The 24,138-nt window shown below is 68.7% G+C and overlaps 6 protein-coding genes across 9 annotated transcripts; 2 read left to right on the top strand and 4 right to left on the bottom strand.

Moving 5' to 3' along the window:
* Window positions 1–1,201: 1,201 nt before the first annotated feature.
* Window positions 1,202–2,704, bottom strand: LOC136569617 (ferritin heavy chain A-like). The gene is made up of 4 exons (XM_066570012.1): window positions 2,417–2,704; window positions 2,116–2,262; window positions 1,917–2,042; window positions 1,202–1,492 (listed from the first exon to the last, which is right to left on the bottom strand). The coding sequence occupies exons 1-4, from the start codon at window positions 2,516–2,518 to the stop codon at window positions 1,328–1,330; spliced, it is 540 nt and encodes a 179-aa protein (XP_066426109.1). The 5' UTR covers window positions 2,519–2,704; the 3' UTR covers window positions 1,202–1,327.
* Window positions 2,705–4,372: 1,668 nt separating this feature from the next.
* BAX (BCL2 associated X, apoptosis regulator) lies at window positions 4,373–6,942 on the bottom strand. The gene is made up of 6 exons (XM_066570013.1): window positions 6,852–6,942; window positions 6,687–6,735; window positions 5,557–5,718; window positions 5,228–5,363; window positions 5,027–5,131; window positions 4,373–4,744 (listed from the first exon to the last, which is right to left on the bottom strand). The coding sequence occupies exons 2-6, from the start codon at window positions 6,713–6,715 to the stop codon at window positions 4,643–4,645; spliced, it is 534 nt and encodes a 177-aa protein (XP_066426110.1). The 5' UTR covers window positions 6,716–6,735; window positions 6,852–6,942; the 3' UTR covers window positions 4,373–4,642.
* A 312-nt stretch (window positions 6,943–7,254) lies between these two features.
* CD37 (CD37 molecule) lies at window positions 7,255–9,348 on the top strand. Its single transcript, XM_066570015.1, has 8 exons — window positions 7,255–7,573; window positions 7,698–7,770; window positions 7,852–7,976; window positions 8,226–8,300; window positions 8,398–8,502; window positions 8,578–8,763; window positions 8,838–8,921; window positions 9,185–9,348. The coding sequence occupies exons 1-8, from the start codon at window positions 7,508–7,510 to the stop codon at window positions 9,260–9,262; spliced, it is 792 nt and encodes a 263-aa protein (XP_066426112.1). The 5' UTR covers window positions 7,255–7,507; the 3' UTR covers window positions 9,263–9,348.
* Window positions 9,349–9,566: 218 nt separating this feature from the next.
* KASH5 (KASH domain containing 5) lies at window positions 9,567–12,019 on the top strand. The gene is made up of 13 exons (XM_066570010.1): window positions 9,567–9,762; window positions 9,842–10,022; window positions 10,107–10,156; window positions 10,304–10,370; window positions 10,450–10,593; window positions 10,674–10,791; window positions 10,875–10,925; window positions 11,000–11,077; window positions 11,157–11,213; window positions 11,312–11,371; window positions 11,507–11,571; window positions 11,650–11,713; window positions 11,783–12,019. Exons 1-13 carry the CDS (start codon window positions 9,567–9,569, stop codon window positions 12,017–12,019), a joined length of 1,368 nt encoding a protein of 455 aa, XP_066426107.1.
* A 107-nt stretch (window positions 12,020–12,126) lies between these two features.
* Window positions 12,127–14,217, bottom strand: FLT3LG (fms related receptor tyrosine kinase 3 ligand). Of its 3 annotated transcripts, XM_066570019.1 has the most exons (6): window positions 13,960–14,217; window positions 13,767–13,871; window positions 13,529–13,582; window positions 13,274–13,417; window positions 12,827–12,959; window positions 12,127–12,754 (listed from the first exon to the last, which is right to left on the bottom strand). In XM_066570019.1, the coding sequence occupies exons 1-6, from the start codon at window positions 13,987–13,989 to the stop codon at window positions 12,372–12,374; spliced, it is 849 nt and encodes a 282-aa protein (XP_066426116.1). In that variant the 5' UTR covers window positions 13,990–14,217; the 3' UTR covers window positions 12,127–12,371. The 3 variants fall into 3 exon arrangements, with proteins under 3 accessions (XP_066426116.1, XP_066426117.1, XP_066426118.1); XM_066570020.1 differs by lacking the exon at window positions 13,960–14,217 and having other exon boundaries at window positions 13,529–13,658; window positions 13,767–13,870; XM_066570021.1 differs by lacking the exon at window positions 13,960–14,217 and having other exon boundaries at window positions 13,529–13,624; window positions 13,767–13,867.
* A 224-nt stretch (window positions 14,218–14,441) lies between these two features.
* Window positions 14,442–21,467, bottom strand: ALDH16A1 (aldehyde dehydrogenase 16 family member A1). Of its 2 annotated transcripts, XM_066570016.1 has the most exons (17): window positions 21,364–21,467; window positions 20,763–20,865; window positions 20,176–20,302; window positions 19,944–20,104; window positions 19,381–19,458; window positions 18,869–19,059; window positions 18,392–18,526; window positions 17,483–17,674; window positions 17,044–17,148; window positions 16,818–16,954; window positions 16,634–16,709; window positions 16,381–16,442; window positions 16,022–16,099; window positions 15,703–15,877; window positions 15,430–15,606; window positions 14,919–15,041; window positions 14,442–14,700 (listed from the first exon to the last, which is right to left on the bottom strand). In XM_066570016.1, exons 1-17 carry the CDS (start codon window positions 21,457–21,459, stop codon window positions 14,539–14,541), a joined length of 2,178 nt encoding a protein of 725 aa, XP_066426113.1. In that variant the 5' UTR covers window positions 21,460–21,467; the 3' UTR covers window positions 14,442–14,538. The 2 variants fall into 2 exon arrangements, 1 of the variants encoding a protein (XP_066426113.1); XR_010785401.1 differs by lacking the exons at window positions 14,442–14,700; window positions 14,919–15,041; window positions 15,703–15,877 and having other exon boundaries at window positions 15,567–15,606; window positions 16,022–16,442.
* Window positions 21,468–24,138: the final 2,671 nt, after the last annotated feature.

Below are 24,138 nucleotides of genomic sequence, written 5' to 3'. Positions count from 1 at the left end.
AACGTCTGTGTGCCACCCCAAGCCCCCCCCACAACGTCTGTGTGCCACCCCAAACCCCCCACAACGTCTGTGCGCCACCCCAAACCCCCCCCACAACGTCTGTGTGCCACCCCAAGCCCCCCCCACAACGTCTGTGTGCCACCCCAAGCCCCCCACAACGTCTGTGCGCCACCCCAAACCCCCCCCACAACGTCTGTGTTCCACCCCAAGCCCCCCCAATGTCTGTGTGCCACCCCAAACCCCCCCACACTGTCCCTTGGCCCCCTGACCTCCACCGTGCACTCTCCACCTGGTTAGGGGTATTTTAGGGTGAGGTGAGGGGTGGTGTGAGGGGTGGCTCACCTGTCCCCCTCAGGCACCCCCCACTTTGCCCCTCAAGGCACTCCCAAGTTCCCCACTGCAGCCCCTCAGTGTCTCTGTGCCACCCCGGAGCCCCCCCTCTTCTCCTAAATACCTCTTCTGCCTCTCAGCTGCCCCTGGTGTCACCCTGCAGCCCCCTCCCCTCAGCCTCCGGTGTCACCCTGCAGCCCCCTCCCCTCAGCCCCTGGTGTCACCCTGCAGCCCCCTCCCCTCCTGCAGGGAGTCACGGGTGGGCGGTGGGGGCACTGAGGGATGGGGCAGGGGTGGGATGGGCTGGAAGTTTGAGTAGGGGTGAGGGGTGAAGGAGGGGACACGGCAGAAGAGGCCTGAGGGGAGGAGGCAAGGCTTAGCATGGGGCACTCCATTTCTTCCAGACCAAAGCTGCAGCAAAATAAAACTCTGTTTGCCCTGGCAGTGCCAAACGCCTCCTGCAAACTGGCACCAGGAACCTGAGTTTTGTTTCCCAGGGAAAAAAAAACCCTAAAATATCCTTATCCAGCATTGGTGTCCAGGGGTCCGTGGCCCCGAATCACCTTCTGCCTCCTTAATTTGCAAACGGGGCAAAGCTGCAAGGAACTGTGGCTTTGGCTGGCCTAGCATGGCCAGATCCATTCTCTAAACCTGTCCCAAGACACTCAAGTCCAAGGCTCACCTTCCTGTGGTCAGGAGCCCCTTCTGGTTTTCCTCAGACCTCCCTACTCAGCAACGCCCCAAACTCCTACAAATTTGTCCCATCCCTGAAGGGGCCCTGCCACCCCCCCACCCCATGCCAGCCCCCACTAACCCCACCACCCCAATTCCCCTGTGTGGAGGGGAGAAAATGTCGGAGGAGACAAGAACAGAGGAGGCAGAGACAGACCCTTTATGGGCATCATGCTGGGAGAGCCCAGCAGGCAGGGCCCCCTTGGCTGGGGCAGGGGTTACGAGGGTCTGGGGGCTCGGGGGGACGGTGGTGGCACGGGGAGGCTCAGCTGCGCTCCTCCAGGCTCAGGCGGTCGAACAGGTACTCGCCCAGGCCGCTCGAGGCCCCCCCGCCGTTGTTGAGGCGGCGCAGGTTGGTGGCGTGGTCACCCAGAGCCTTGATGGCCTTCACCTGCTCGTCCAGGTAGTGCGACTCCAGGAAGTCACAGAGCTGCGGGACACGGGAGGGTCAGGCAGGGCCGAGGGTCTGGGGGAGGTGAGGGACCCCGGAGCAACGGGAGATCTCAAACACTTCCCTTGGAGAGGGAGGGTGGACAGAGCCTCTGCACCAGGAGGGGGGTATTGCACCTGGGGGGGCCCTTTTTGGGAGGTGAGGACCCCCAGGAAATACTCACCGTACGGCCATGGCTGTAACCGTGCCCCCCACCCCCCCAGGTGATTCTAGGGGGGTCACAGCGACCCCCCCAGCCCCACATCAGAGGGTGGAACCGCAGGATCCCCCCTCCCTCTGGATCCCCAGGGCGATCCCGTGGGAAAAGGGAGGAACTGGGAGCACTGGGAGCTGGGGAGGGGGCGTCAGACCCTTGAGGAGGAGGAGGAGGAGGGCGGCCGAAGCCGGGGGGGGTCTCACTCACGTGGGGGTCTCCCTTCTCGGCAGCCAGGGCGTGCAGCTCCAGCAGCGCCTGGTTCACCGACTTCTCCAGCTGCAGCGCCGCCTCCACCGCCTCCAGCGCCGAGCCCCAGGTGTCCCGCTCCGGCTTCTGCGGGGCACCGCGGTCACCGGGAGGGGCCCAGGTGGGCCACGTAGCCCACCTCGATCCCCCGGACACGCACCTTGATGTCCTGCAGCAGGACGCGGCCGCCGCGGTTGGTCTGGAAGCGCAGCAGCCCCTCGGCGTGCTCCCGCTCCTCCCGCGACTGCTCCAGGAAGAACCGCGACAGTCGCGACAAAGCCACGTCGTCCCTATCGAAGTAGAAGCCCTAGGGGAGGGAGGAGAGGTCAGGGGGAGCCTCCCAGGACCTCTCCCCACCCCCCAAATTCCTGGGATTCCGCCCTGCCATCAGCGGGGCGGGGCGGGACTTTGGGGCGCACCAAGGGGGTCCCCCAAGCCCCGGGGGTCCCGAGCCCCCCTACCATGGACAGGTAGACGTAGGAGGCGTAGAGCTCCATGTTGGCCATGCGGTTGACGGCGGCCTCGCAGTCGCGGTGGTAATTCTGGCGGACCTGGGACTCCATGGCGGCGCGGCCGGACGGACGGACGGACGGACGGACGGAGCGGCTCGGGAGCGGCGGGACGGACGGATGGACGGACGGAGCCGCGAGCAGCCGGTTCCGTTCAAGCACTGTTGAAGCGAGAACGCGGCTGTGGCCGCTCAACGTCCGCCGGGGGGGGTTTATGTCCCTTCCCCGCCGCGGGGGCGGAGAGAAGGGGGCGCCCCCCCCGCCCGCCCCCTTTTCACCCGGGAAGACCCGGGTGGCCTTGGCCCTTGTCCCCGTTTGTCACACGGCCCCGCAGTCAGCATGACTGGGCAGGATTTTGGGGGGGTCGGGGGATGGGGGGGTTCCACCCCACCCTTGTGCGCCCCCCATGAGTGGGGTGACCAGGAGAGGGGGGGCTGGGGGAGACCGCGGTTCACCGGTGGGTGGGGGGGCACGGGGGGGGCTGGGGAGGAGTTGGGGGGCACAGGGGGACTGGGGAGGGGCTGGGGGGGCACAGGGGGGCACAGGAGAGGAGCCGAGGGGCGGTTTTGGGGTGTGCTGGGGCGCAGGTTGCCCGTTAATCGGAGTTGGGGGCTGGGGCAGAGCCGCTGTTCACCGGTGGGTCGGGGGACACAGGGGAAGCCGGGGGGCGGTTTTGGGGTGTCCCGGCGGGTCGGGGGGTGCCGGGTGACTCCCACTAATCGGAGTTTAGCGGGCTGTAGGGTGCGGAAGGAGCTGACTCAGCGCCGGGACCATAAAAGAGGAACTTGGCAGCGCTGACTCCGCGTTTCCGCCGCCCCGGGACTGCGGGGAACTGGGAGCCTCCCCCTCAAAGCCACCCCCACACTCGGGGGGGGACCACCCCCCCAAAGCCTCCCGAAGTCACCCCCACACCCGGGGGGAATCACCCCCAAAATCCCCCGAATTCACCCCAAAATCCTTTTGTCCCCGAGATCCAGAGGCTGCGCTGCAGGAGGGAGGCGGCCCCGTGGGGAAGGGTCCAGATGTGGGACCCCCACCCCAAACCCCCCCTCCCATGGCCGCTCAGTGAACCCCGGGACGCCCCTCCCCCACACACGGACCCCAAATGGCCCTGCGGGGAAAGGGGGGGGGGGGAAGGTGGGGGGTAAGGACCCTTCCCCACCCCTCCCCCATCAGGCGGGACCCCCAACCCCCGAGATGTTGTTGGACAAAAGGGGGAGGGGCCCCGACCCCACCCCCCAAAACGGCCCCGCAGGCGCCCCCCCCCCCCCCAAGCCAGGTGGGAAAAGCGAAAGTGAAAGCGGCGCTGCCCCCCCCCAAAATTCCTGTCCCCCCCTCCCCTACCGCACCCCGAGACCCCCGAGGTTTTGTTTGCGGGGGGGGGGGGGGGCACGCCCAGGAAGCTCCGCGTTCCCCTTTTTTTTTTTTAATTTCCATGGAAATTCCCGAGATACAAAAACCAAGGTACAAAAAAAGAGAAGAAAAATCCACGACGGAGAAAAGCGATTTTGGGGGCGGGGGGGGCAGAGAGGGGGGACCCCCCATTTTGGGGAGGGGCGGTTCCCTGTGACGTCACCGCCGAGAGCACCGTGGGAGGGGGTGGGGGACACGGGGGGACCTCCAAAAACCGGGAGGGGGGGAGGGGGTGTAAACAGGGGGTGTGGCCCCCCCCCACCCTGAGAGCCCCCGCCCCGGGAGGGGGGTATTGCACCTGGGGGGGCCCTTTTTGGGGGGCGGGGACCCCCAATAAATACTCACCCTACAGCCATGGCTGTAACCCAACCCCCCCCCCCCCACCCCCCAGGTCATCCTGGGGGGGTCACAGAGACACCCCACCCCCCCCAGCCACCCCCACATCGGGGGTGGAACCGCAGGATTCCCCCCCCTTCCCCCCCCCACTCGAAGCACCACAAACCAAGGGCAGGGCAGGGCTGGGGGGGTCCCCGACCCCCCAAAACCCCCCCAAATCCCAGCTGTGGCCTCTGGGGGGGTCTGGGGGATGGAGGGGATGGAGGGGAGGGTCCCCCCCAGCTCGACCACCGCCCCAAAATCCAGGTGAGCAAGCGGTGTTGGTTAAAAACCCCCCGGGCCCGGGGTCAGCACCATCCCTGCCGGCAGGGCCAGTCCGGGGGGGGGTCCCAGGAGGGGGGGGGACAGAAATTGGCCCCCCCCGAGAGTCTAGGACATCTTCCAGATGGTCAGCGAGGCCGTGAGCACACCGGCGGCGAAGATGGTGATGGTCTGCCAGGTGGGGGTCCCGAAGTGGGACAGGAGCCCTTCCTGGGGGGGCACGGGGGGGACGAGGTCAGCACCCTGTGCTGGGGGGTCCCAAACCTCCCCCCACCCCCCTAGAACAACCAGCCCAGGGCAGCTGGGAAAGGGGGGATGGAGGATTTGGGGTAATTTGGGGGTAAATTTGGGGCAAATTTGGGGTAAAAGGGAACATTGGGGAAGGGAGATTGCCAAACAGGGGCACGGCCCCCCGAGGAATGGGGGGGTTGGGGTACAAGGGAGGGGTCAGGGGCACAGACCCCCAAGGAATGGGGGGCTTTGGGGTCTCACCCATCCACCCTGGGCCTGGATCCAGGCCAGCACGTGCTCCTGCAGATACTCCATGGTCCAGCGCAGGATGGTCTGGACCAGCTCCGGGACCTTGGTGCACAGAGCCTGCCGGGGCAGAGCAGGGGGCTCAGAGGGGCCGGGAAGGCCCTTCGGGGGGCTCAGAGGGCCCCGGGGAGGCCTTTGGGGGGGCTCCACACCCACCTTGAGCACCAGCTTGCAGGCAAAGTAGAAGAGGGCGACCACGCGGCCCCAGTTGAAGGTGCCATCGGCAAACATCTCCCTGGCCACGCGGAAGAAAAGCTTCTTGGGGGCGTCACAGCCCACCTGCTCGATCATCCTGGGGCAGGGCACGGTGGGCAGGGGGGACAACAAGGGCCGGGAGTAAATTCTGGTCAGCTCATTCTGGGGGGGTCACCGAGACACCCCACCCCCCCCAGCCACCCCCACATCGGGGGTGGAACCGCAGGATCCCCCCCCCCCCCCCCCGCCAAATCCCAGCTTTGCCCCCGGGGAGCAGCCGAGCTGCCCACCTCTGTAGCTCCATGTTGCTGTCCAGCTCGTCGCCGATGCGGCGCAGGCACTCGCTGAGGCGTTTGGTGTCGGGGCTGCTGGGCTGGGGCTGGCCCAGCTCGGCCTCGCTCAGCGCCACGGCCTGGGGGTCCCCGCAGCGCTGCACGCGGTCCCGCACGAACCTGGGACCCCCCGGTGCTCTGGGTGACCCCCCGGCTCCAGGGGACCCCGGCCCTCCGTCCCTCGGTCCCACCTTCCCCCCAGGGTCACAGCTCACCCCCGTGTCCAGGGCCTTCTCAAGGCCCCTGGGATCCTCTCGTGTCCCCCTAACTCCCCCCTCACTCCCTGTGTCCCCACAGCTCTGCATCCTCTCAAGCCCCGCCCCAAGCTTTGAGTTCCCCCCCACACTCTGTGTCCCCCCAGAATCCCCACAAGACCCCCAAGGTTCCCTCCCAGTCCCAAGTGCCCCTCCCTCCCTCCCTCCCTGTGTCCCCAAAATCCCCCCTCACCCTGTGACCTCCCCAGTCCCCTCCCAGTCCCAAGCTCCCATCATGTCCCCCCCAGTCCCTTCCCAGTCCCAAGTCCCCACTACTCCCCAAGTCCCATCGTGTCCCCCCTCACCCTGTGTCCCCCCCAGTCCCCTCCCAATCCTAAGTCCCCCCCTTATCCCCCAGTCCCTTCCCAGTCCCAAGTTCTCCCCAAGTCCCCTCCCAGTCCCAAGTCCCGCCCACACCCTGTGTCCCCCAAGTCCCCCCTGTGTCCCCCAAGTCCCCCCGCACCCCGTGTCCCCAAAGCTCCCCCCATGTCCCCCCCAGTCCCCTCCCAGTCCCAAGTCCCCCCACACCCTGTCCCCCCCAAGTCCCTTCCCAGTCCCAAGTCCTTCCTGTTGCCCCAAGTCCCCCCCCTTGTCCCCCCAGTCCCCTCCGGGTCCCAAGTCCTCCCCGCTTCCCGTGTCCCCCCCAAGTCCCTTCCCAGTCCCATGTCCTTCCTGTGTCCCCCAACTTCCCCCGGTGTCCCCCCGAGTCCCCTCCCTGTCCCAAGTCCCCAAGTCCGCCCCCGTGTCCTCTCCAGTCCCCTCCCTGTCCCAAGTCCCCAAGCCGCCCCTTGTCCCCCCCGGCCCCGCCCGTTCTCCCGCCGCTCCCCTACTCACGCCCGCAGCAGGATCGCCCCAGTCTGCATGATCTGGTCCGAGGAGGCCCCTGCGGACAGCGGGGTGCTCACCGGGCCGCCCACCGACGCCGGCTGCCGCCGCCGCCGCCTCCCCGGGCCGCGCAGGCCGCGCCCCGCCGCCGGTCCTGCCGCTCCCCCCACTCACCGCCGCCCCCTGGTGGCGGGGCGGGCTCGCCGCCGCCGGCCCCGGCTCCGGGATCGGCTCCGGGATCGCTGCCGCCTCCTCCGCCTCCGCCGCCGCCCCGCTGGGCCGAAGCCGCCGCCGCCGCCATCGCGCCCGGAACACGTGGGCCCCGCCGCCGTCACGTGACACCGGCGGGGCCGGGACGCTGCCTCACGTGAGCGGATCGGGAGCGGGGCTGATGTGAGGCCATGCCCCCCCGGGGAGGCTCCGCCCCCTGACCCGTCACTCATTGCTCGGTCACGCCCCCTGTGCAGGCCCCTCCCTTTTGCCCGTCACTCATTGTCCGGCCCCGCCCCCTACCGGATTCGGCCCCGCCCCCGCAGCCCCCCGGGACCCCCGGGGTCACCGCCCGGTCCCAGGGGTCACACCGGGGGTCACGACCCCGCTCCCGGGAGTCACACCGGGGGTCACACCGGGGGTCACACCGGGGTCACGGCCCCCGCCGTCCGTGGGGGTCCCGGGGCGACGCCCCCGCGGCGCTTCCGCCGTCCCCGGCGCTTCCCGCGGTTCCCGAGGTGGCGGCACCGGGCGGGGCGGGAGGGGAACCGGGGCCCGGGGACGGTTCGGGCTCGGCGTGGGCTCGGGGTCCGTGCGGGTGCGACCCCCGAAGCGCGGCCATGAGCCCCAAAAGCTGCCTGGGCTGCACCAAGTGCTTCCTCTTCCTCCTCAACCTCTTCTTCTTCGTGAGTGGGGCTTGGGGGAGGGGGGGCAGGGGGGATATGGGGGGACCTGAGGGGACCCGGGGGGGCCTCCCCGTGCTGGGGGGCACTGGGGGTCCCCCATGTCCTGACCTGGGCTCCCCCCCAGTTCCTGGGCGTCCTCCTCCTCGCCTTCAGCTTCTGGGTCCTGTTCGACCGGCAGAGCTTCGCCGCCGTGCTGGGTAAGGCACCCCCAAATCGGGGGGCACCCCGAGAGCTGCGGCACCCCCAGAGGGTGCCTGACCCCCCCTCGGTGTCCCCAGGGTCGCCGCTGCTCAGCCTGAGGCACTGCTCCTATGGCTTCTCGGGGGTCGGCATGGCCACCATGCTCCTGGGCTTCCTGGGCTGCCTGGGGGCCCTCAAGGAGGTCAAGGCCATGCTGGGGATGGTGAGTCGGGGGGCTCGGGGGGGTCCGGGGGGATTCGGGGAACCGGGAGGGTGCGGGGTGGCTGTGCTGCAACTTCCTGGGGTGACCGCAGGGACACGTGGTGCCACCACATCCTGCACCGGGGGGGACAACAGCGGGGAGGGGGCGACCCTGTGGGCTGGGGAGGGGCTGGGGGGCAGGTCCGGCTGACCCCGGAGGGGCTGGGGGGCAGGTCCGGCTGACCCCCATCCCCCCCGTTTGTCCCCAAAGTATTTCGGGCTGCTGCTGCTGCTCCTCGCTGCCCAGATCACCATGGCCATCATCGTCTACACGCAGCGCGCCACTGTGAGTGCGGGGGCCCCGTCCCAGCTGGGGGGGACCCTGGCATCAGGGTGGGACGCCGGGGGTCGGGGGGCGAGGCTGTGCTGACCCCTGTCCCCAGCTGGCTGCCAAGGTGGCCACCTACGCCGAGGAGCTGATCCAGGGGTACCCAGCCCAGGGACCACCTGGGGACCCTCATGAGAGCTGGGACGCTGTCCAGCAGCAGGTGAGACGCCCTCCCCCCAAAAGGAGCCCAGGACCACCCCTCGGCCACCACACTGACCCTCTGCCCCCTCCCCAGCTTGGCTGCTGTGGGTGGAAGGGACCTCAGGACTGGGAGCAGTACGATGAGGCCACCAGGGATGGGGACAGGGACAGAGCCATCGCCTGCTCCTGCCTCAGGGCACCCAACGGCACCCACGGGAGCCCGTGGGTGCTCCCCCACGGCCGCTGCCCCATGGCCGCCCCCCAGGACACCTTCCCCACGGTGAGGCACGGGGCAATCGGGGGGTCCCGGAGCTCCGGGGGGGGCTCCAAGTGACCCCCCAGCTGTCACCCCAGGGCTGCAAGGAGAGAGTCCAGAGCTGGCTGTCCGGAAACCTGGTCACCATCGTGGGGGCTTGCGTCGGCATTGGCCTGGGGGAGGTAGGGGGATGCCCTGGGGCGGGGGGTGCTCGGAGGGCTGTGGGGGGATGCCCTGGGGCGGGGGGCTGAGCTGAGGGGGCCTGGGGGTGGCTGGAAGGCTGTGGGACCACAGGTGGGGTGGGCTGGGGGGGCCAGGGAGGGTTCAGGGGAGGGTCCTAGGGGATTCAGGGTGTCCAGAAGGGTCGGAGGGGGCTCAGGGTGGCCGGGAGGGGAGTCAGGGGTCCGAGAGATTGGGGGGAGCTGATCCTGCTCTCTGCTGCCAGCTCTCCCTGCTGATGCTGTCGATGTTCCTGCTCCGGAACTTGGACTCCCGCTACGAGAAGCTGCTGCGAGGGCTCTGAGGGGGCCGGGGTGGTGTCGGGGGGAAGCGCGGAGGGTTTTGTGCTTCAATAAAAGCCGTTGGGAAGCAGCGGGACCGGGAGCGCGCCGGGACGGGACCGGGAGCGCGCGGAGCAGCAGGGCCACGCCCCTTCCCCCTGACCACGCCCCTTTCTCTCTGAGCGGGAAGGGCTCGCGCCAAGCCCCGCCCCTCTCCTCGCCGTGAGGCGATTCCCGCCCCCCTCACCGGCTCCCCCTCAACCCCTCAACGGCGCTCCCGGGACCCCCCGAGACCCTCGACACCGCCCCGGAGCACCCCTGAACACCATGGCTGCAGAGCTTCCCTGCGCCCCGGGCGCCGCCATCCCCCTGCCAGGTGCGGGCACCATGAGGGAGAGGGGTGGGGGGCGAGGCGCCGACCCCTCCATAACGCGTGTCCCCCCCTCAGCCCCTGCCGAGAGCGGCTGCTCGGACGAGTTCGCCCTGGACTGCACCTTCTCTGCCTGCGACCCCGAGCGTACAGGTAGCCGAAGCCGCTGGGGCCTCGGTGGCTGCAACCAAACTGAGGTGGTGGTCCCTGAGCCCTCGGTCCATCCGCACAGGGCTGGTGCAGCCGCAGCGCGTGGTGGAGTACGTGGCGGCCATGACCGGGCACAGTGGGCACGACGGGCGGCTGCGGGCGCTGCAGAGGGCACTGGACCCCGCAGCCGCGGGCACGGCGCTGGACTGGAGCCGGTTCCGCAGCGCCATGGGCGCCTGGATCGCAGCGTGCCGGCAGGATGGGTCAGTGCCCAGAAATAGATGGGCACGGTGCCTGGTGCCAGCCACACCGGTCAGTGGTGCTGACCCGCGGCTCCGTCCCTGCAGGGCCGAGGAGCAGGACATGGCCACTGGTGACACTGGAGCAGTGCCAGCAGGTGGGCGTTGGCACAGGAAAAGGGAGTCGGGGTGGCCCTAATGAGGACACAAACACAGCTCCGATGGGGACACAAACCCAGCCCGATGGGGACACAAACCCAGCCCAATGGGGTCACAAACACAGACCACTGTGTCCCATCCCGCAGAGGACGAAGGACACGCATCCCCAGCAGCTGCCCAGCTCCAGGGTGACAACACGGATGCCACCAGCCCGTAAGTGCCCGCTGTGGGGACACCCTGCCATCCCTGGCCGTGCTCCCAGGAGCACGCCAGGATCTATGGGACTCCCCAGCAGCGCCGAGGCCGCGGGGCTGCGGAGCCGTACCCGGCAGCTGGCGGCCCAGAACGCCAAACTGCAGCGGGACGCCGAGCTGGCTGAGGAGCTCAACACCCGCCTGGCCGAGGAGATTGCACAGCTCCAGGCGCAGCTGCGAAGGTGCTCCCGAGGGGCTCCCGAGGGGCGCGGGGTCTGGGTCTGCATCCTGGCAAGGCTGAAGCGCCATTTGCCCCTGGCAGCAGCCGGCAGGCACTGGAGCAGGCCAGGGCAGCCGTGGAGGAGCTGGACGACATGAAGGCCGTGGTGAAGCGGCTGGAGGAGGAGAACACCGAGCTGCGGCGGCAGGCACGGCACACGGTGAGAGACTGAGCTGAGGTGCCACATGGTGCCACGCTGTCACACGGTGTCCCCTCATGGCCGTGCCCTCCCTCCCTCCCCAGGAGAAGGAGCAGCGCAGCCTGTGCTCGCGGGCCGAGGGCCTGCAGGAGGAGGTCAGCCTGGTGCTGGGGGCTGCCCCAGTGGGGCAGTGCCACAGGGAACCCCAGCCCTGTTTCACCCCTGGCAGAACCAGCGGCTCCTTGCCGAGGGCCAGGGACTGCGGGAGCAGCTCCAGGCGCAGGCGGCTCGGGTGGCCAGCCTGGAGGTGAGCACGGTGGCCATGGTGCTGGGGGCTGTGTTGGACAGTGACAGTGCTGAGTCCCTGTCCCTGTCCCTCTGCCCAGGCCCAGCTCTGCCGTGGCACTGCCCTGCTCTCTGCCCGGGACGCAGCCCTTGCCCAGGTGAGCGCTGCCCAGTGACACTGCCACCACCTCAGCTGTCACCAGGGCCACCCCCGGCCCTGTCCCACGGCCCCTCACGTCCAGGCCCTGTCCCACAGGCAGGGCAGAGGGCGCAGGAGCTGACAGCAGCACTGGAGGAGTACGAGCGGATGGTGCAGGTACAGCACACCTGCCCTCCGTGTGGGCCCAGACAGTGGCCACAGAGCCCCTGGGTGGGCACAGCAGAGCCCCACGGCGGCCACTCTCTGTGTGGGGGTCAAGGACCGAGGGTGACATCCCCTTCTCCCCGGCAGGAACTGCGCCTGGAGACGACGCGGCTGCGGCAGCAGCTGGGCCAGATGCGGGACGCCTGGGCCATGTAGGGGGCGACACGTGGGTGGGGAATGTCCTCGGGAGCCTTCACCTCTGCGTCCTCACCCTCCTCCTCCTCCCACAGGCGCCCGTGGTGCCCACGCGGCCAGCTGGAGCTCCAGGCCACGGCCACGGCCACGGCGAGCCCGGTAAGGGTGGGCTCAGGGGGGACCCTGCAGGGCCACCCCAGCACTGACTGACCCCGAGGCTCTGCCCAGGGCACGGGGGACAAGGAGGAGGACAAGGAGGAGGACGCAGGGACAGGAGGAGGAGGCCTGGAGGGCAGCCCTGAGAAGGTGGCCAAGGCGGTGGCCCCCCAGGCACCGCTGTCACCGTGGACGCCGCTGCTGTCACCGTGGGCTCTGGCGCTGCTGGCCCTGCTGGCCCTGCTGTACCTCTTGCCCCGCCAGCTGCCCCAGCCCCAGCTGCGCCACCGGAGCCCCCCGCCCCTGTGAGACCCCCAGTAAAGGCCGTTTGGGCAGTGCTGTGTCCGCCCCAGTCTGTACCAGTTCCCCCAAACCCTCGTCCCAGTCCTCCCAGTGCACTCAAGCAGGATCAGAGCCGGGGTGTCAGGATCAGCTTTATGAGCGCTGCACGGGGCCAGGCCGGGCCCCCTCCGTGGGTCTCTCCACGGCTCTGGAGATCCCGGTGTAGCCCCCAGGGGCTTCCAGCAGGGAGCTGGGGGGGCCCCGACTCTCACCAGTGGCACAGGGTGAGGGCCTGATGGTCCTCAGGGCATTCCCAGTGATCCCAGTATGCAGGAGCCCTCCCAGTACCTGTGTCTGTCCCCAGGTACCGCTCGGCCACTCAGGTCCCGTCCTGCTCCAGTCTCGGGGGTCCCTGTGAGGGCTGGGGGGTGCTGAGGGGAATGACCTCCCAGTGCCTCCCAGCGCTCCCAGTGACCCCAAGACAGCCCCCAGTGCTCCCAGCAGGACAGCCAACATCCCCCGTGTCCCCAACACACACAGCGCCCCCCACACCCTCGCCACCCTCTCCAGTGCCCCCCAGTATCCCCACCTGGGCACAGGGTTTCCTCCACAGTGCCCAGGCCGCCGCCACCAGGCCCAGGGCCCCCCCAAGTCCCCCCAGCAGCAGCAGCCCGTGTCCAGCGGGGCTGGGGGGGCCCTGCCTGGCCCCCAGGGTCCCCTCGTGCCGCTCATGCCGCTCGGCGGGGCTGCTCAGCGCCGGGTCTGGGGGGAGACGGGGGTCAGCAGCTGCCCGGGGGGGGGTTACGGGGGTCTCCCGGGGGTCCCGGGGGGTACCTGGGCGGCAGCGCAAGTGGGCACAGCCAGGGAAGTGGAGGGGTCTCCCTTGCAGCCCCCCCAGGTGCTGCGCCAGGGTCTCCAGTAGCTGCGACACGTTCACCCTCTCCAGCTGGACACAGCCCTGGGGGTCCTGGGGAGATGGCACAGGAGCCCCCCCAGGGGACCCCAGACCCCTTCTGAACCACCCTGGGATATGCCAGAAATGCCCCAGAGCTCCTGCACCCCCCCCAAGACACCTCAGGGAACCCCCAGACCCCCCAAGACCCTCAGAGTAACCCTGGACACCTCAGTGAACCCCCAGACCCCTGTGGGGACCCCAGAGCCCCCCAAGACCGCCAGAGTTACCCTGGACACCTCAGGGGACCCCCAGAGCCCCCCAAGACCCCCAGACTCACCTTGGCCTCCCCAGGACCACCCGGAGCCCCCCCGGGGACCCCCACCCACCTGGATGTGACACTCGGCGACGAAGTGGAGCTGGGCGAGGAGGGTCCTGAGCAGGGGAGCCAAATCCTTGCCAGCCACCCCCAGCATCCGCTGCAGAGCCAGCGCCCCGAAGTGAAGCCCCCAGAGATCAGAGCAGGCGCTGTCCTGGGGCGGCCAGGGCAGGTCGGGATTTGGGGGGTCAGGGGTCTCGGGGGGCAGGAACAGGGAGGGATTTGGGGGTGGGGGCACATGTGGGATTGGGGGGGTATCGCTCACCAGCTCCAGGTTGCTGGGCATCGCCACGGGGTAGTCGAGGAGCAGCCAGGGGATCTGTGGGAGGGGTCAGGGGGTCCCCAAAAGCAGCCCGGAGGGCTGAGGGGGGGCGCTCAGGGGGTCCCCAGCGACCCTTTGGGGGTGAAGGGGCGCAGTCAGGGGGTTTTCGGGACCCTTCCCTGGGGAATGAGGGAGTTTGGGGGGGTCCCGGGGGGATCGGTTCTGGGGGCGGGGGTCTCACCAGGTTGTTCAGGTGGGCGCTGAAGGTGCTGCTGATGGGGTTAAAGCCGAAGGAGCAGCAGCTGCCGAGGGCGGGCAGGGCCAGGAGCAGCAGGAGCGGCGGCACCTGGGGGGGGGCACCGGGGGGGCTCTCGCGGGGGTCCCGGAGGGGCTCTCGGAGGGGGGGAGGGGGGGTGCGGGGGTTCCCCACTTACCAGAGCAGAGCAAGGGGGGGACACGTCCATGGCGGTGCCGAGCTGGAGACGGCGCACGGGGACCCGCGAGCGCTCCCGGAGCCCCCCCGGGACCCCCTCGGGCCGCGGCGGAGCCGCCGCCGAAAGCGAAAGTGGGAGCGGGCCGGGAGGGGGCCCAGGAAACCCGAGAGGGCAGCGGGACGCGCCGAGCCGCCCCCTCGCACCCAGCGCACGGAGCCCCGAGCGCCCCCTCCTCACCCCGGGGACCCCTCCCCAACCCCGCGGGGGCTCCGGCGCTCGGGACCCCCGCCCGGCCCAGCAGAGCTTTGGGTGCGGCTGCCCCGAGCGAGGGAGGGAGGCCGGGGCGTCCGGGCACGTGCAGGGGCGGGGCGCCCCCAAAATGTCCCCCCCAAATTGTTCCCCCCAAATTGTCCCCCCGCAAAATGTTCCCCCCGCACTGCAGCCCGAGACCCCCCGGTCCCCCCCAAGGACAGGACAGCGGCTGCGGCTCGGAGCGCTTTATTGGGGCGGGGGTCCCGAGGGGCGGGGCTGGGGGGGCACAGGGCGAGGTCCGAATTCCCCGCAGATTTGGGGGGGGTCTCAGGGGGCGCCCCCCGGCAGCCAAAGGCAGCGGGGGCGGGTGCAGCGCAGCTCCAGCTCCCGCTCGGCGCCGGGGGGGAGATCCTGCCCCGGAGCCCCCAGGAGTCCCGCCGGGACCCCCCAGACGCGGGGGACGCTCACGGCAGAGGCCCAGTCGCAGTCCTGGGCGGGGGGGGACATGAGAGATGACAGCTGGGGACAGCCGGGGGCTGTGCCCCCCCACCCCAAACCCCCCCACAGCAGCCGCCCCACGACTCGGAACCCCCAAACGTCACAGCCCAGTGCCCACGCCCCTTCCCCCGCGTCCCCTCCGCTGTTCCCTTCCCCGTGTCCCCACATTGTCCCCCCTCGAAAATGTCCCGCACCGCCCCCGCACTCACCGCGTCCCCCCCGCACAGCCACAGCCCGTCCGGGCGCTGCCGCGCCAGGCGAGATCCGCTGCACCGGGAAGCCCCGGGCAGCACCGTCAGGGCCCCCGCCGGCAGCCCCGCGGCCACCAGAGCCTGGGGACACAGGGGAGGGGGCGCAGCGTCACCGGGGGGGGGGGTCCCGGGTGATGGAAGGGGACGGGGGGGAGGGGTCCCGGAAGGGTTCGGGGGGGAATGCGATGGGGAGCGGGGGGCACAGGGGAGGTCCTGGGGAGGCAAATGCGAGGTCCGGAGAGGGACATGGGCGGGTCACCCGGGGGTCAGGGGGCATCATGGGTGTCCCCGGGGAGGCACGAGGGGGTCTCGGAGGGGTTCGGGGAGGCACGCGATGGGGCACAGGGGAGGAGCATGGGGGACACAGGGGAGCTCCCGGGGGTCGCAGGGGGGACGTGGGGGTCACCCGAGGGTCAGGGGGCATCACAGGTGTCCCCCGGGGGGGCACGGGGGTGTCCCGGTTCCGCACCTTCCGCAGTCGCTGTGCGGCACCGGCGCCGCCAGAGGGCGCCGCCACCACGACCGCGTTCCCGAGCGCCAGCGCCGGGAGGAGGAGCTCCAGCGCCAAGGGGCGTGGCCAGCCCCAGGCCACGCCCAGCACTCCCAGCGGCCGCCTTGTTAGCAGGGCCCGCCCCCCGGGCATCTCCTGCAGCAGGATTGGTCACGCCCGATCAGAGGCCGCGCCCACTCACCGAACAGACACACGCCTCCTTTCTGCCCCACCCCCTTTAACCACGCCCACCTGCACGGTCCCGCCCGCGCGCTCCGCTCGCTCCGCCCAGCGCAGCAGCGCCCCCCGCAGGCTCCCGCCGGTGTCGCTGCGGTCGCCGTCCTCGGGGGTCCCGGGACCCCCCGGCAGCGCCGCCGCCGCCCCCCGCAGCACCCGGGCCCGCGACGCCCCCGGCAGCCGCCCCCACCTGCGGGAAGGGAGGGCATCGGGGACCGAGCCCCCCTCCCCGAGGGGTCCCGAGGTCGGGGACACCCCTGGGAGGGTCGGGGACAGCCCTGGGGGGGTCGGGGACACCCCTAGGGGGGGGTCACCCACCCACCCCCGCACTCACCCTGGGGCGGCCCCGCGGGCGGCGGCCACGGCCTGGGCCAGCTCAGGATAACCGGGGTCATCCAGGGTCACCGAGGGGCTGGGAGGGGACAAAGAGGACAAAGGACACAGGGGTCAAAGGGCATGGCCGTGGGAGGGGCATCGGGGGCACCAGGACCCCCGCGAGAGGAACAATCGGGGGGGTCCTGAGGGGCACACGGGACCCTCTGGGGGGGCAGGATGGGGCTGGGACCACCCCGGGGGGGAGGAAGGGGATCCTGGGGTGCTAAACCAGTCCCAGTCTTGCTGTTCTTGTCCTGGGACCCCCCCCAGTTTGGGGTCTCCATCCTGGAGAGGGGTCCCTGTCCCATCAGGGGGTACCTGAGCGGCTCCTCCACCTCGGGGGGCTGTTCCCAGGGGGGGCACCCAAATTCTCGCAGTGCCTAGAGGGAGTGCGGGGGGGGCAGAGCCCATCTGCAACGGCACAGGACCCCTCCCCCACCCTGGGGACCCCCAAAACCCATCCCAGTCCCCCCAGGACACCTCCACGTCCCTCCGGCTTCTCCAGGACCCCCACAAACCCCCCTGGACCCCTCCCAAACCCCCCCCAGAGCCCCCCCTTGGTTCCCCCCACCTCATCCAGGTCGGTGCCCCCGGTGCTGGGGTCCAGCAGGTCCAGGGAGTTGAGGGACACCAGCCCCTGGGGCAGCCTGCGGAGGGGTCGGCGCTCAGTGACCAGGGGTCACTCCTGGCCTGGCCTCAGGGTCAGGGGGTGGCGGTCACTCCTGCCCTCGGGGTCAGGGGGTGGCGGTGGTCACCTGTCTGCCGTGTCCAAGGCCACGGTGATGTCCTGGGCCCAGAGGGCAGCAGCAGCGGCGTGGGGCAGCGCCGAGGCCACGGCCACGGCCTCGGAGGGGCCACGCACGGGCAGCAGCACCAGCACCGGCCCCGGGACCTGGGGGGGCAGGGGGCGCTCAGAGGGTCCCCAAAGGCACCCGCGACCCCCCCAGGGGCATCCCCAGGGGCCCCCCCAGGGGCACCCACCGGCTCCCGCAGGCACCGCGAGGTCGGGGCCACCCCCGAGATCAGCGTGGGGGGGTAGAAACGCTGCCCCCGCCCTGGCAGCGGTGGCAGAGGAACCTGGAAAACCTGGGGGAAAAAAAAAGGGTCCCAATGAGGGAGGGACGCTGAGAGTGACACCCAGGGCAGCCCTGAAGGGACCCACAATGTCCAGGAATCCCTGGACCTCCCCAAACCTCGGGAACCTCCAAATTTCTTCCCAGAAAACACCTCAAACTCCCTGCCACCCAACAGGAACCCTGGTGTCCAAAACCTCCAAATTTTCCCCACAAAACACCCCAAACTCCCCTCGCCAGCCCACCCCAATATCCAGGAACCCCCAAACCCCCCTACACCCCAAACCCCGCATCCCCCTCCCCACCTCGCAGCCCCTCAGTGCCACCCCCGTGTCCCCCTGTGTCACCTGCGCCCCCTCCTCCCGCGCCTCCCACAGCAGCTCCTCGGGCAGGGGGGTCTCTGGGGCCAGCGGCCCCACCTCGGTCCTGGGGTCCGTGGGGTCCCCCAGGCGCAGCCGCCCGAGCCGGGCCCGGAGCCGCCGCTCCAGCGGCGCTGCCACCGAGTCCTGGGCCAGGAGCACGCAGCCCCCCCTGGGCAGCTGGGGACAGCAGGGGACAGCATCAGGGACAGGCCAGGGAAATGCCAAACCGACCCCAAAAAAAACCAAACGCCTCCCGAAAATCCCCCACAAAAACCCCCCGAAAAACCCCCAAACCCTCAAAAAAACCCCAAAAGAAACCCAAACACCTCCTGAAAATCCCGCACAAAAACCTCCCAAAAATCCCCCACAAAAACCCCAAAAGAAACCCAAATGCCTCCTGAAAAATACCCCAAAACCTGTCAAAAAAAAGAAAAAAAAACTCAAAAGCTCCCTGAAACCTCCCCAAAAATGCCCCTGAAATCACCAAACCCCCACAAAATCCCAACAAAAAAAAAACATAAAAACCACAAAAACCCTCTGAAACGTCCCCAAAAGGCATCCCCAAAAGAAATCCTGAAAAACCTGAGAAACCACCAGAACCCCCACAAACCCTCCCAAAAAATCCGAAAACCCCCTGAAACCTCCCCCAAGAAAAGCCAAAAAAATTCCTAAGAAACCACCAAATCCCAAAAAAAACCCCCAAAATCCCCTAAAACCTTCCAAAAAAAAAAACCAAAAAAAACCTGAAGAACCCCAAAATCCCCAAAAAAACCCTCAAAACCCCCTAAAATCTCCCCCCCAAAAAATCCCCCCAAATCCCCCACAAAAGCCCCCCCAAAAAAACCCCAAACCCCCCCAAACCCCTCCCCGAGGCCCCCAGGCCCCCAGCCCCACCGTGGCCGCAGCGGCGGCAGCGCTGTCCAGGTCGGCCGAGTCCAGGACGATGACAACGACACGGCCCCCCCGGGGACCCCCCCCCAGGCGCGGCCCCCGCAGCGGGGACCCCCAGAGGTGGCACCGGAGATCGTCCTGGGGATGGGGGACACAGGGACACGGGGACAGCTCATGGGGACAGGAACAGGAGACAGGGGACAGGGGACAGGGACAGGGCACGGGGACCCCCAGAGGTGGCACCGGAGATCGTCCTGGGGACAGGAACAGGGACGTGGGGACAGGGACGTGGGGACCCCCAAAGGTGGCACCGCGGATCCTCCTGGGGACAGGGACAGAGACAGGGACCCCGCATTGGGGGGGTTGTCCCATTGTTGTTGTCCCCTCCTCTGGGCGTGTCACCTTCTCCTTTATTTGGCCCTTCCCCGGGCGTGTCCCTTCCCCCGTTATTGGCCCCTCCCCTGGGCGTGTCCCCCGTACCTGCTCCGCCGCCCCCATCCAGGTGACCGCTCGGATCCCGGGGTGGTCGCGCAGGGCCCGGGGCAGCCCCGGGGGTCCCGCCAGGACGTTCAGGACCCCCGGGGGCAGCGCCGCCCCCTCCCCGCCCAGCTCCGCCAGCAGCAGCAGCGGCAGCACCGCCGCCGGGGGGGCCACGAGCACGGCCGCGTTCCCTGGGGGGGGCACCGGAACCGTGGGACCCCAACAGGGGCTGGGACCGCCCCCCCCGGGCTGGGACCCCAACAGGGACTGGGACCCCCCCCCAGGGCTGGGACCCGAACAGGGGCTGGGACCCCAAAAAAGGACACTGGGGCCCCCCCAGGGGCACCCTGAAAGGGATGGGGCCCCAAAAAGAAGGGACATTGGGACACCCCAAAACTGCAGGGACACCCCAGAAACCATGGGACCCCAAAAGAGACACCCCCCCAAGGACACTCCAAAACAGCTGTCCCTAGGGTCCCCATTTGTCCCCATTTGTTCCCCCCTGCACTCACCCATGGCCAGGAGTGGCCCCAGTTTCCAGAGCAGCTCCGGCATCGAGCAGGGACCCACCAGGACCAGGGCCACCACCCCTGAGGGGACAGACATGGACACCATGGGGACACCATGGGGACACCCAGGGGACAGTGACACCATGGGTCAGGGAGCAGGGACCAGAGCCACCACCCCTGAGGGGACAGACATGGACACCATGGGGACACCATGGGGACACCCAGGGGACAGTGACACCATGGGGACAGGGAGCAGGGACCAGAGCCACCACCCCTGAGGGGACACAGGGACATCATGGAGACACCCAGGGGACAATGACACCACGGGGACAGAGAGCAGGGACTGGCCAGAACCAGGGCCACCACCCCTGGGGACACACAGGGGTCAGGGGACACCCAGAGGGGACAGGGAACACCGTGGGGACAGTGACACTCACCCACGGGATACCTTGGGGACCCTTTGGTGACAGTGGTACTCACTCAGGGGACACCCTTGGGGACAATGACACTCACCCAGGGGGTGTCAGAGGACACCTTGGGGACCCTTTGGGGACAATGGCACTCACCCAGGGGGCGCCACCCCCCCTCGGGCAGCTCCAGCCCCCGCAGTGGCCGCAGCCCCAGCGCCAGCTCAGCCCCGAGGGTCCAGCACAGGGGGCGCCCCCCGCCCAGGGCCAGCAGCGCCCCCAGGGCCACCCCGGGGTCACCCTCGAGTGTGGCGGCCAGCCTGGGGAGATAGAGGGGACAATGGGGTCACCTGGGGTCACCCAGGGTGACCCGGGGTCAGAGGTCACTCACCTGGCCAGGTGCTGCCCCCGCCGGGGCCCCCCCAGCCCCGCCCAGGCTTCAGCCGCTGCTGCCGCCGCTGCCACGGCCACAGCCACGTCCGAGCTGTCCCCGGCCGGCACCGCGGCCACCGTCCGGCCTGGGGACACAACAGGGGATGGACACTGACCACTGACCGCTGGACACTGACCACTGAACTCTGACCCCAAAGCCCAACCCCAAACCCCAACTCCAGCTCCACGACCTTGCCCCAGTCCCTGACACTTGACCCTGGTCTGCACCAGTGACCCCAAATCTTTCACCTCGACACTTTACCCCAATCCCTGTCCCTGTCCCCTCGGTGTCCCCTCAGTGTCCCTGTCCCCCCCCATACCCGTGGTGGCCTCGTGGCACTCAAGTCTCTCCCTGTCCCTGTCCCTCAGTGTCCCCGTCCCTGTCCCCTGTGTGACCTCTCAGTTTCCCCTGTGTGTCCCGTACCTGTGGTAGCCTTGTGGCACTCGATGATCTCCCTGTCCCTGTCCCTGTCCCTATCCCCTGTGTGTCCCCTCGGTGATCCCTGTCCTTCAGTGTCCCCTCAATGTCCCCTGTGTGTCCCGTACCCGTGGTGGCCTCGTGGCACTCGAGGCTCTCCCTCCCCTCCGGTCTCAGCCAAGTCCCGTTCACGAAGTGTCCGAGGCTGCGCCCGTGGGACTCCAGCCACGCCTGGGGGGCAGGGGGGGACACAATGGGACCCCCGGGACCCCCAGGATCCCCCAGGGACCCCTCTGGGACCCCCAGCCCCAGCCCAGCCCTCCCCCATCCCCCAAACGACCTTGGGCCCATGGGGAGACTTTGACCCCGACGCACCCCACAGAACCCCGGGTTCCCCATGGGCTCCACCCATGGGACGCCCCCAGGACCCTCCAGGACGCCCCCAGGACCCATCTGGGACCCTCAAGGACCCACCAGAACCCCCCCATCCTCACGGGACCCCACAAACCCACCCCAATTCCCCCCCTGGTGCCTCCCCCTGCCCCATTATTTCCCTCGGGACCCCCCGCCCCAGACCCCTCCCAGTTCCTGAGGAGGCTCCCAAGAGCCCCCCAAGACCCCCCTCAGATTCGGAGGGATGTCCCAGGAGCCCCCGAGCACCTCGACCCCCAGAACCCCCCCAGAGCCAACCCAGAGCCCACCCAGGGGGACCCCCAGGGACCCCCTCACCTCGCCCTGGTTGGACCTGCCGGGGATCGGCCCCTCCTCCATGGTGGCGAAGATTTCGGGGACCGGAGGAGCCCCGAGGGCCGCCAGAGCCGCCATCACCGCCAGGACACCACCGAGACAGGCGGGGCGGGCCAGAGCGGCCCGGAAAACCACCGAGACGGGCGGGACGGGCCAGAGCGGCACCGGAACAACCGAGATTGACCGGAAATGGCCAGAGCGGCACAGGAAACACCGAGATTGACCGGATGTGGCTAGAGCGGGCCGGAACCACCGAGTATGACCGGATATGGCCAGAGCGGGACCGAAACCACCGAGATTGACCGGATATGGCCAGAGCGGTACATGATAAACCGAGATTGAGCGGAAATGGCTAGAGCGGCGGCGGAACCACCGAGATTGACCGGATATGGCCAGAGCGGCGCCGGAATCACCGAGATTAACCGGAAATGGCTAGAGCGGCGCCGAAACACCGAGATTGACCGGAAGTGGCTAGAGCGGCGCCGGAACCACCGAGATTGACCGGATAAGGCCAGAGCGGCACCGGAACCACGGAGATTGACCGGAAATGGCCAGAGCGGCACCGGAACCACCGAGAATAACCGGAAATGGCCAGAGCGGCGCCGGAACAACCGAGACTGTGCGGACGTGGCTAGAGCAGCCTCGGTAACCACCGACACGGGGCAGAAGTGGCCAGAGCGGCGCTGGAACAACCGAGATCAAGCGGAGGCGGCCAGAGCGGCGCCGGAACTACAGAGATCAAGCGGAATTGGACAAAGAGGCGCCGGAACCACAGAGATTGACCGGAAACGGCCAGGGCGGCACCGGAACCACCGAGAATGACTTCAAACGGCCAGAGCGGCGTCGGAACCACCGAGACTGAGCGGAAATGGCCAGAGCGGCGCAGGAACCACCGAGATTGGCCGGATGTGGCCAGAGCGGCACCGGAACCACAGAGATTGACCGGAAGTTGCCAGAGCGGCGCCGGAACCACCGAGATTGACCAGAAACGGCCAGAGCGGCGCCGGAACCACCGAGACTGAGCGGAAGTGGCTAGAGCGGCGCCGGAACACTAAGATTTACCGGATGTGTCCAGAGCGGCACCGGAACTACCAAGATTGAGCGGAAGTGGCTAGAGCGGCGCCGGAACCACAGAGATTGACCGGATATGGCCAGAGCGGCGCCGGAACCACCGAGATTGACCGGAAGTGGCTAGAGCGGCGCCGGAACAACCGAGATTGACCGGATATGGCCAGAGCGGCACCGGGACAACCGAGAATGACCGGATATGGCCAGAGCGGAACCGGAACCACTGAGATTTACCGGAAATGGCCAGAGCGGCGCCGGAAAAACCGAGTCGGGGCAGCAGTGGCCAGAGCAGCCTCGGTAACCACCAAGTCGGGGCAGAAGTGGCCAGAGCGGCGCTGGAACAACCGAGAGCAAGCGGAGGCGGCCAGAGCGGCGCCGTAACCACCGAGATCAAGCGGAAATGGCCAGAGAGGCGCCGGAACCACAGAGATTGACCGGATGTGGCCAGAGCGACACCGGAACCACCGAGATTGACCGGAAATGGCCAGAGCGGCGCCGGAACCACCCAGACTGAGCGGAAGTGGCTAGAGCGGCGCCGGAACCACCGAGATTTAGCGGAAGTGGCCAGAGCGGCACCGGAAAAAACCGAGACTGAGCGGAATTGGCCAGAGCGGCACCGGAACAACCGAGATTTAGCGGAAGTGGCTAGAGCGGCGCCGGAACCACCGAGATTGAGAGGAAGTGGCTAGAGCGGCGCCGGAACCACTGAGATTGAGCGGAAATGGATAGAGCGGCGCCGGAACCACCGAGATTTACCGGAAATGGCCAGAGCGGCGCCGGAACAACCGAGACTGTGCGGACGTGGCTAGAGCAGCCTCGGTAACCACCGAGTCGGGGCAGAAGTGGCCAGAGCGGCGCTGGAACAACCGAGATCAAGCGGAGGCGGCCAGAGCGGCGCCGGAACCACCGAGATAAAGTGGAAGTGGCCAAAGAGGCGCCGGAACCACAGAGATTGACCGGAAACGGCCAGGGCGGCACCGGAACCACAGAGAATGACCGGAAACGGCCAGAGCGGCGCCGGAACCACCGAGACTGAGCGGAAACGGCCAGAGCGGCGCCGGAACCACCGAGATTGACCGGATATGGCCAGAGCGGCGCCGAAACCACAGAGATTGACCGGATATGGCCAGAGCGGCGCAGGAACCACCGAGATTGACCGGAAAAGGCCAGAGCGGCGCCAGAACCACCGAGACTGAGCGGAAGTGGCTAGAGCGGCGCCGGAACCACCGAGATTGACCGGAAGTGGCTAGAGCGGCACCGGAACCACCGAGATTGAGCGGAAGTGGCTAGAGCGGCGCCGGAACCACAGAGATTGACCGGAAATGGCCAGAGCGGCACCGGAACCACTGAGATTTACCGGAAATGGCCAGAGCGGCGCCGGAACAACCGAGACTGTGCGGACGTGGCTAGAGCAGCCTCGGTAACCACCGAGTCGGGGCAGAAGTGGCCAGAGCGGCGCTGGAACAACCGAGATCAAGCGGAAGCGGCCAGAGCGGCGCCGGAACCACCGAGATAAAGTGGAAGTGGCCAGAGAGGCGCCGGAACCACAGAGATTTACCGGATGTGGCCAGAGCGGCACCGGAACCAGCGAGATTGACCGGAAATGGCCAGAGCAGCGCCAGAACCACCGAGACTGAACGGAAGTGGCTAGAGCGGCGCCGGAACCACTGAGATTTACCGGATGTGGCC

This window comes from Molothrus aeneus, unplaced genomic scaffold (genome assembly GCF_037042795.1).
Source record: "Molothrus aeneus isolate 106 unplaced genomic scaffold, BPBGC_Maene_1.0 scaffold_166, whole genome shotgun sequence".
NCBI classification, from domain to species: domain Eukaryota; kingdom Metazoa; phylum Chordata; class Aves; order Passeriformes; family Icteridae; genus Molothrus; species Molothrus aeneus.
The sequence above is the reverse complement of the archived record's forward strand: the minus strand, read 5'-3'. Positions and strand labels throughout refer to the sequence as shown.

What these genes read in the sequence shown, in the direction of transcription:
- LOC136569617 (XM_066570012.1), bottom strand. Translation starts at nt 2,518, where the DNA reads ATGGAGTCCCAGGTCCGCCAGAATTACCACCGCGACTGCGAGGCCGCC. An exon ending in TCCTGCTGCAGGACATCAAG is followed by an intron (nt 2,043 to 2,115) that starts GTGCGTGTCCGG and finishes GGTGCCCCGCAG; the next exon opens with AAGCCGGAGCGGGACACCTG. An exon ending in CCGAGAAGGGAGACCCCCAC is followed by an intron (nt 1,493 to 1,916) that starts GTGAGTGAGACC and finishes CGTGTCCCGCAG; the next exon opens with CTCTGTGACTTCCTGGAGTC.
- BAX (XM_066570013.1), bottom strand. Translation starts at nt 6,715, where the DNA reads ATGCAGACTGGGGCGATCCTGCTGCGGGC. An exon ending in CCTGCAAGCTGGTGCTCAAG is followed by an intron (nt 5,132 to 5,227) that starts GTGGGTGTGGAG and finishes CTGCCCCGGCAG; the next exon opens with GCTCTGTGCACCAAGGTCCC. An exon ending in TCCAGGCCCAGGGTGGATGG is followed by an intron (nt 4,745 to 5,026) that starts GTGAGACCCCAA and finishes GTGCCCCCCCAG; the next exon opens with GAAGGGCTCCTGTCCCACTT.
- CD37 (XM_066570015.1), top strand. Translation starts at nt 7,508, where the DNA reads ATGAGCCCCAAAAGCTGCCTGGGCTGCACCAAGTGCTTCCTCTTCCTC. An exon ending in TCTACACGCAGCGCGCCACT is followed by an intron (nt 8,301 to 8,397) that starts GTGAGTGCGGGG and finishes CCCTGTCCCCAG; the next exon opens with CTGGCTGCCAAGGTGGCCAC. An exon ending in GGGACGCTGTCCAGCAGCAG is followed by an intron (nt 8,503 to 8,577) that starts GTGAGACGCCCT and finishes CCCCCTCCCCAG; the next exon opens with CTTGGCTGCTGTGGGTGGAA.
- KASH5 (XM_066570010.1), top strand. Translation starts at nt 9,567, where the DNA reads ATGGCTGCAGAGCTTCCCTGCGCCCCGGGCGCCGCCATCCCCCTGCCA. An exon ending in CTGCGACCCCGAGCGTACAG is followed by an intron (nt 9,763 to 9,841) that starts GTAGCCGAAGCC and finishes CCATCCGCACAG; the next exon opens with GGCTGGTGCAGCCGCAGCGC. An exon ending in GCAGCGTGCCGGCAGGATGG is followed by an intron (nt 10,023 to 10,106) that starts GTCAGTGCCCAG and finishes CCGTCCCTGCAG; the next exon opens with GGCCGAGGAGCAGGACATGG.
- FLT3LG (XM_066570019.1), bottom strand. Translation starts at nt 13,989, where the DNA reads ATGGACGTGTCCCCCCCTTGCTCTGCTCTG. An exon ending in TCGCCGAGTGTCACATCCAG is followed by an intron (nt 12,960 to 13,273) that starts GTGGGTGGGGGT and finishes CCATCTCCCCAG; the next exon opens with GACCCCCAGGGCTGTGTCCA. An exon ending in CCACTTGCGCTGCCGCCCAG is followed by an intron (nt 12,755 to 12,826) that starts GTACCCCCCGGG and finishes GTCTCCCCCCAG; the next exon opens with ACCCGGCGCTGAGCAGCCCC.
- ALDH16A1 (XM_066570016.1), bottom strand. Translation starts at nt 21,459, where the DNA reads ATGGCGGCTCTGGCGGCCCTCGGGGCTCCTCCGGTCCCCGAAATCTTC. An exon ending in GGGGCACCGACCTGGATGAG is followed by an intron (nt 16,443 to 16,633) that starts GTGGGGGGAACC and finishes CACTCCCTCTAG; the next exon opens with GCACTGCGAGAATTTGGGTG. An exon ending in GGCTGTGCGGGGGGGACGCG is followed by an intron (nt 14,701 to 14,918) that starts GTGAGTGCGGGG and finishes CCCCCCGCCCAG; the next exon opens with GACTGCGACTGGGCCTCTGC.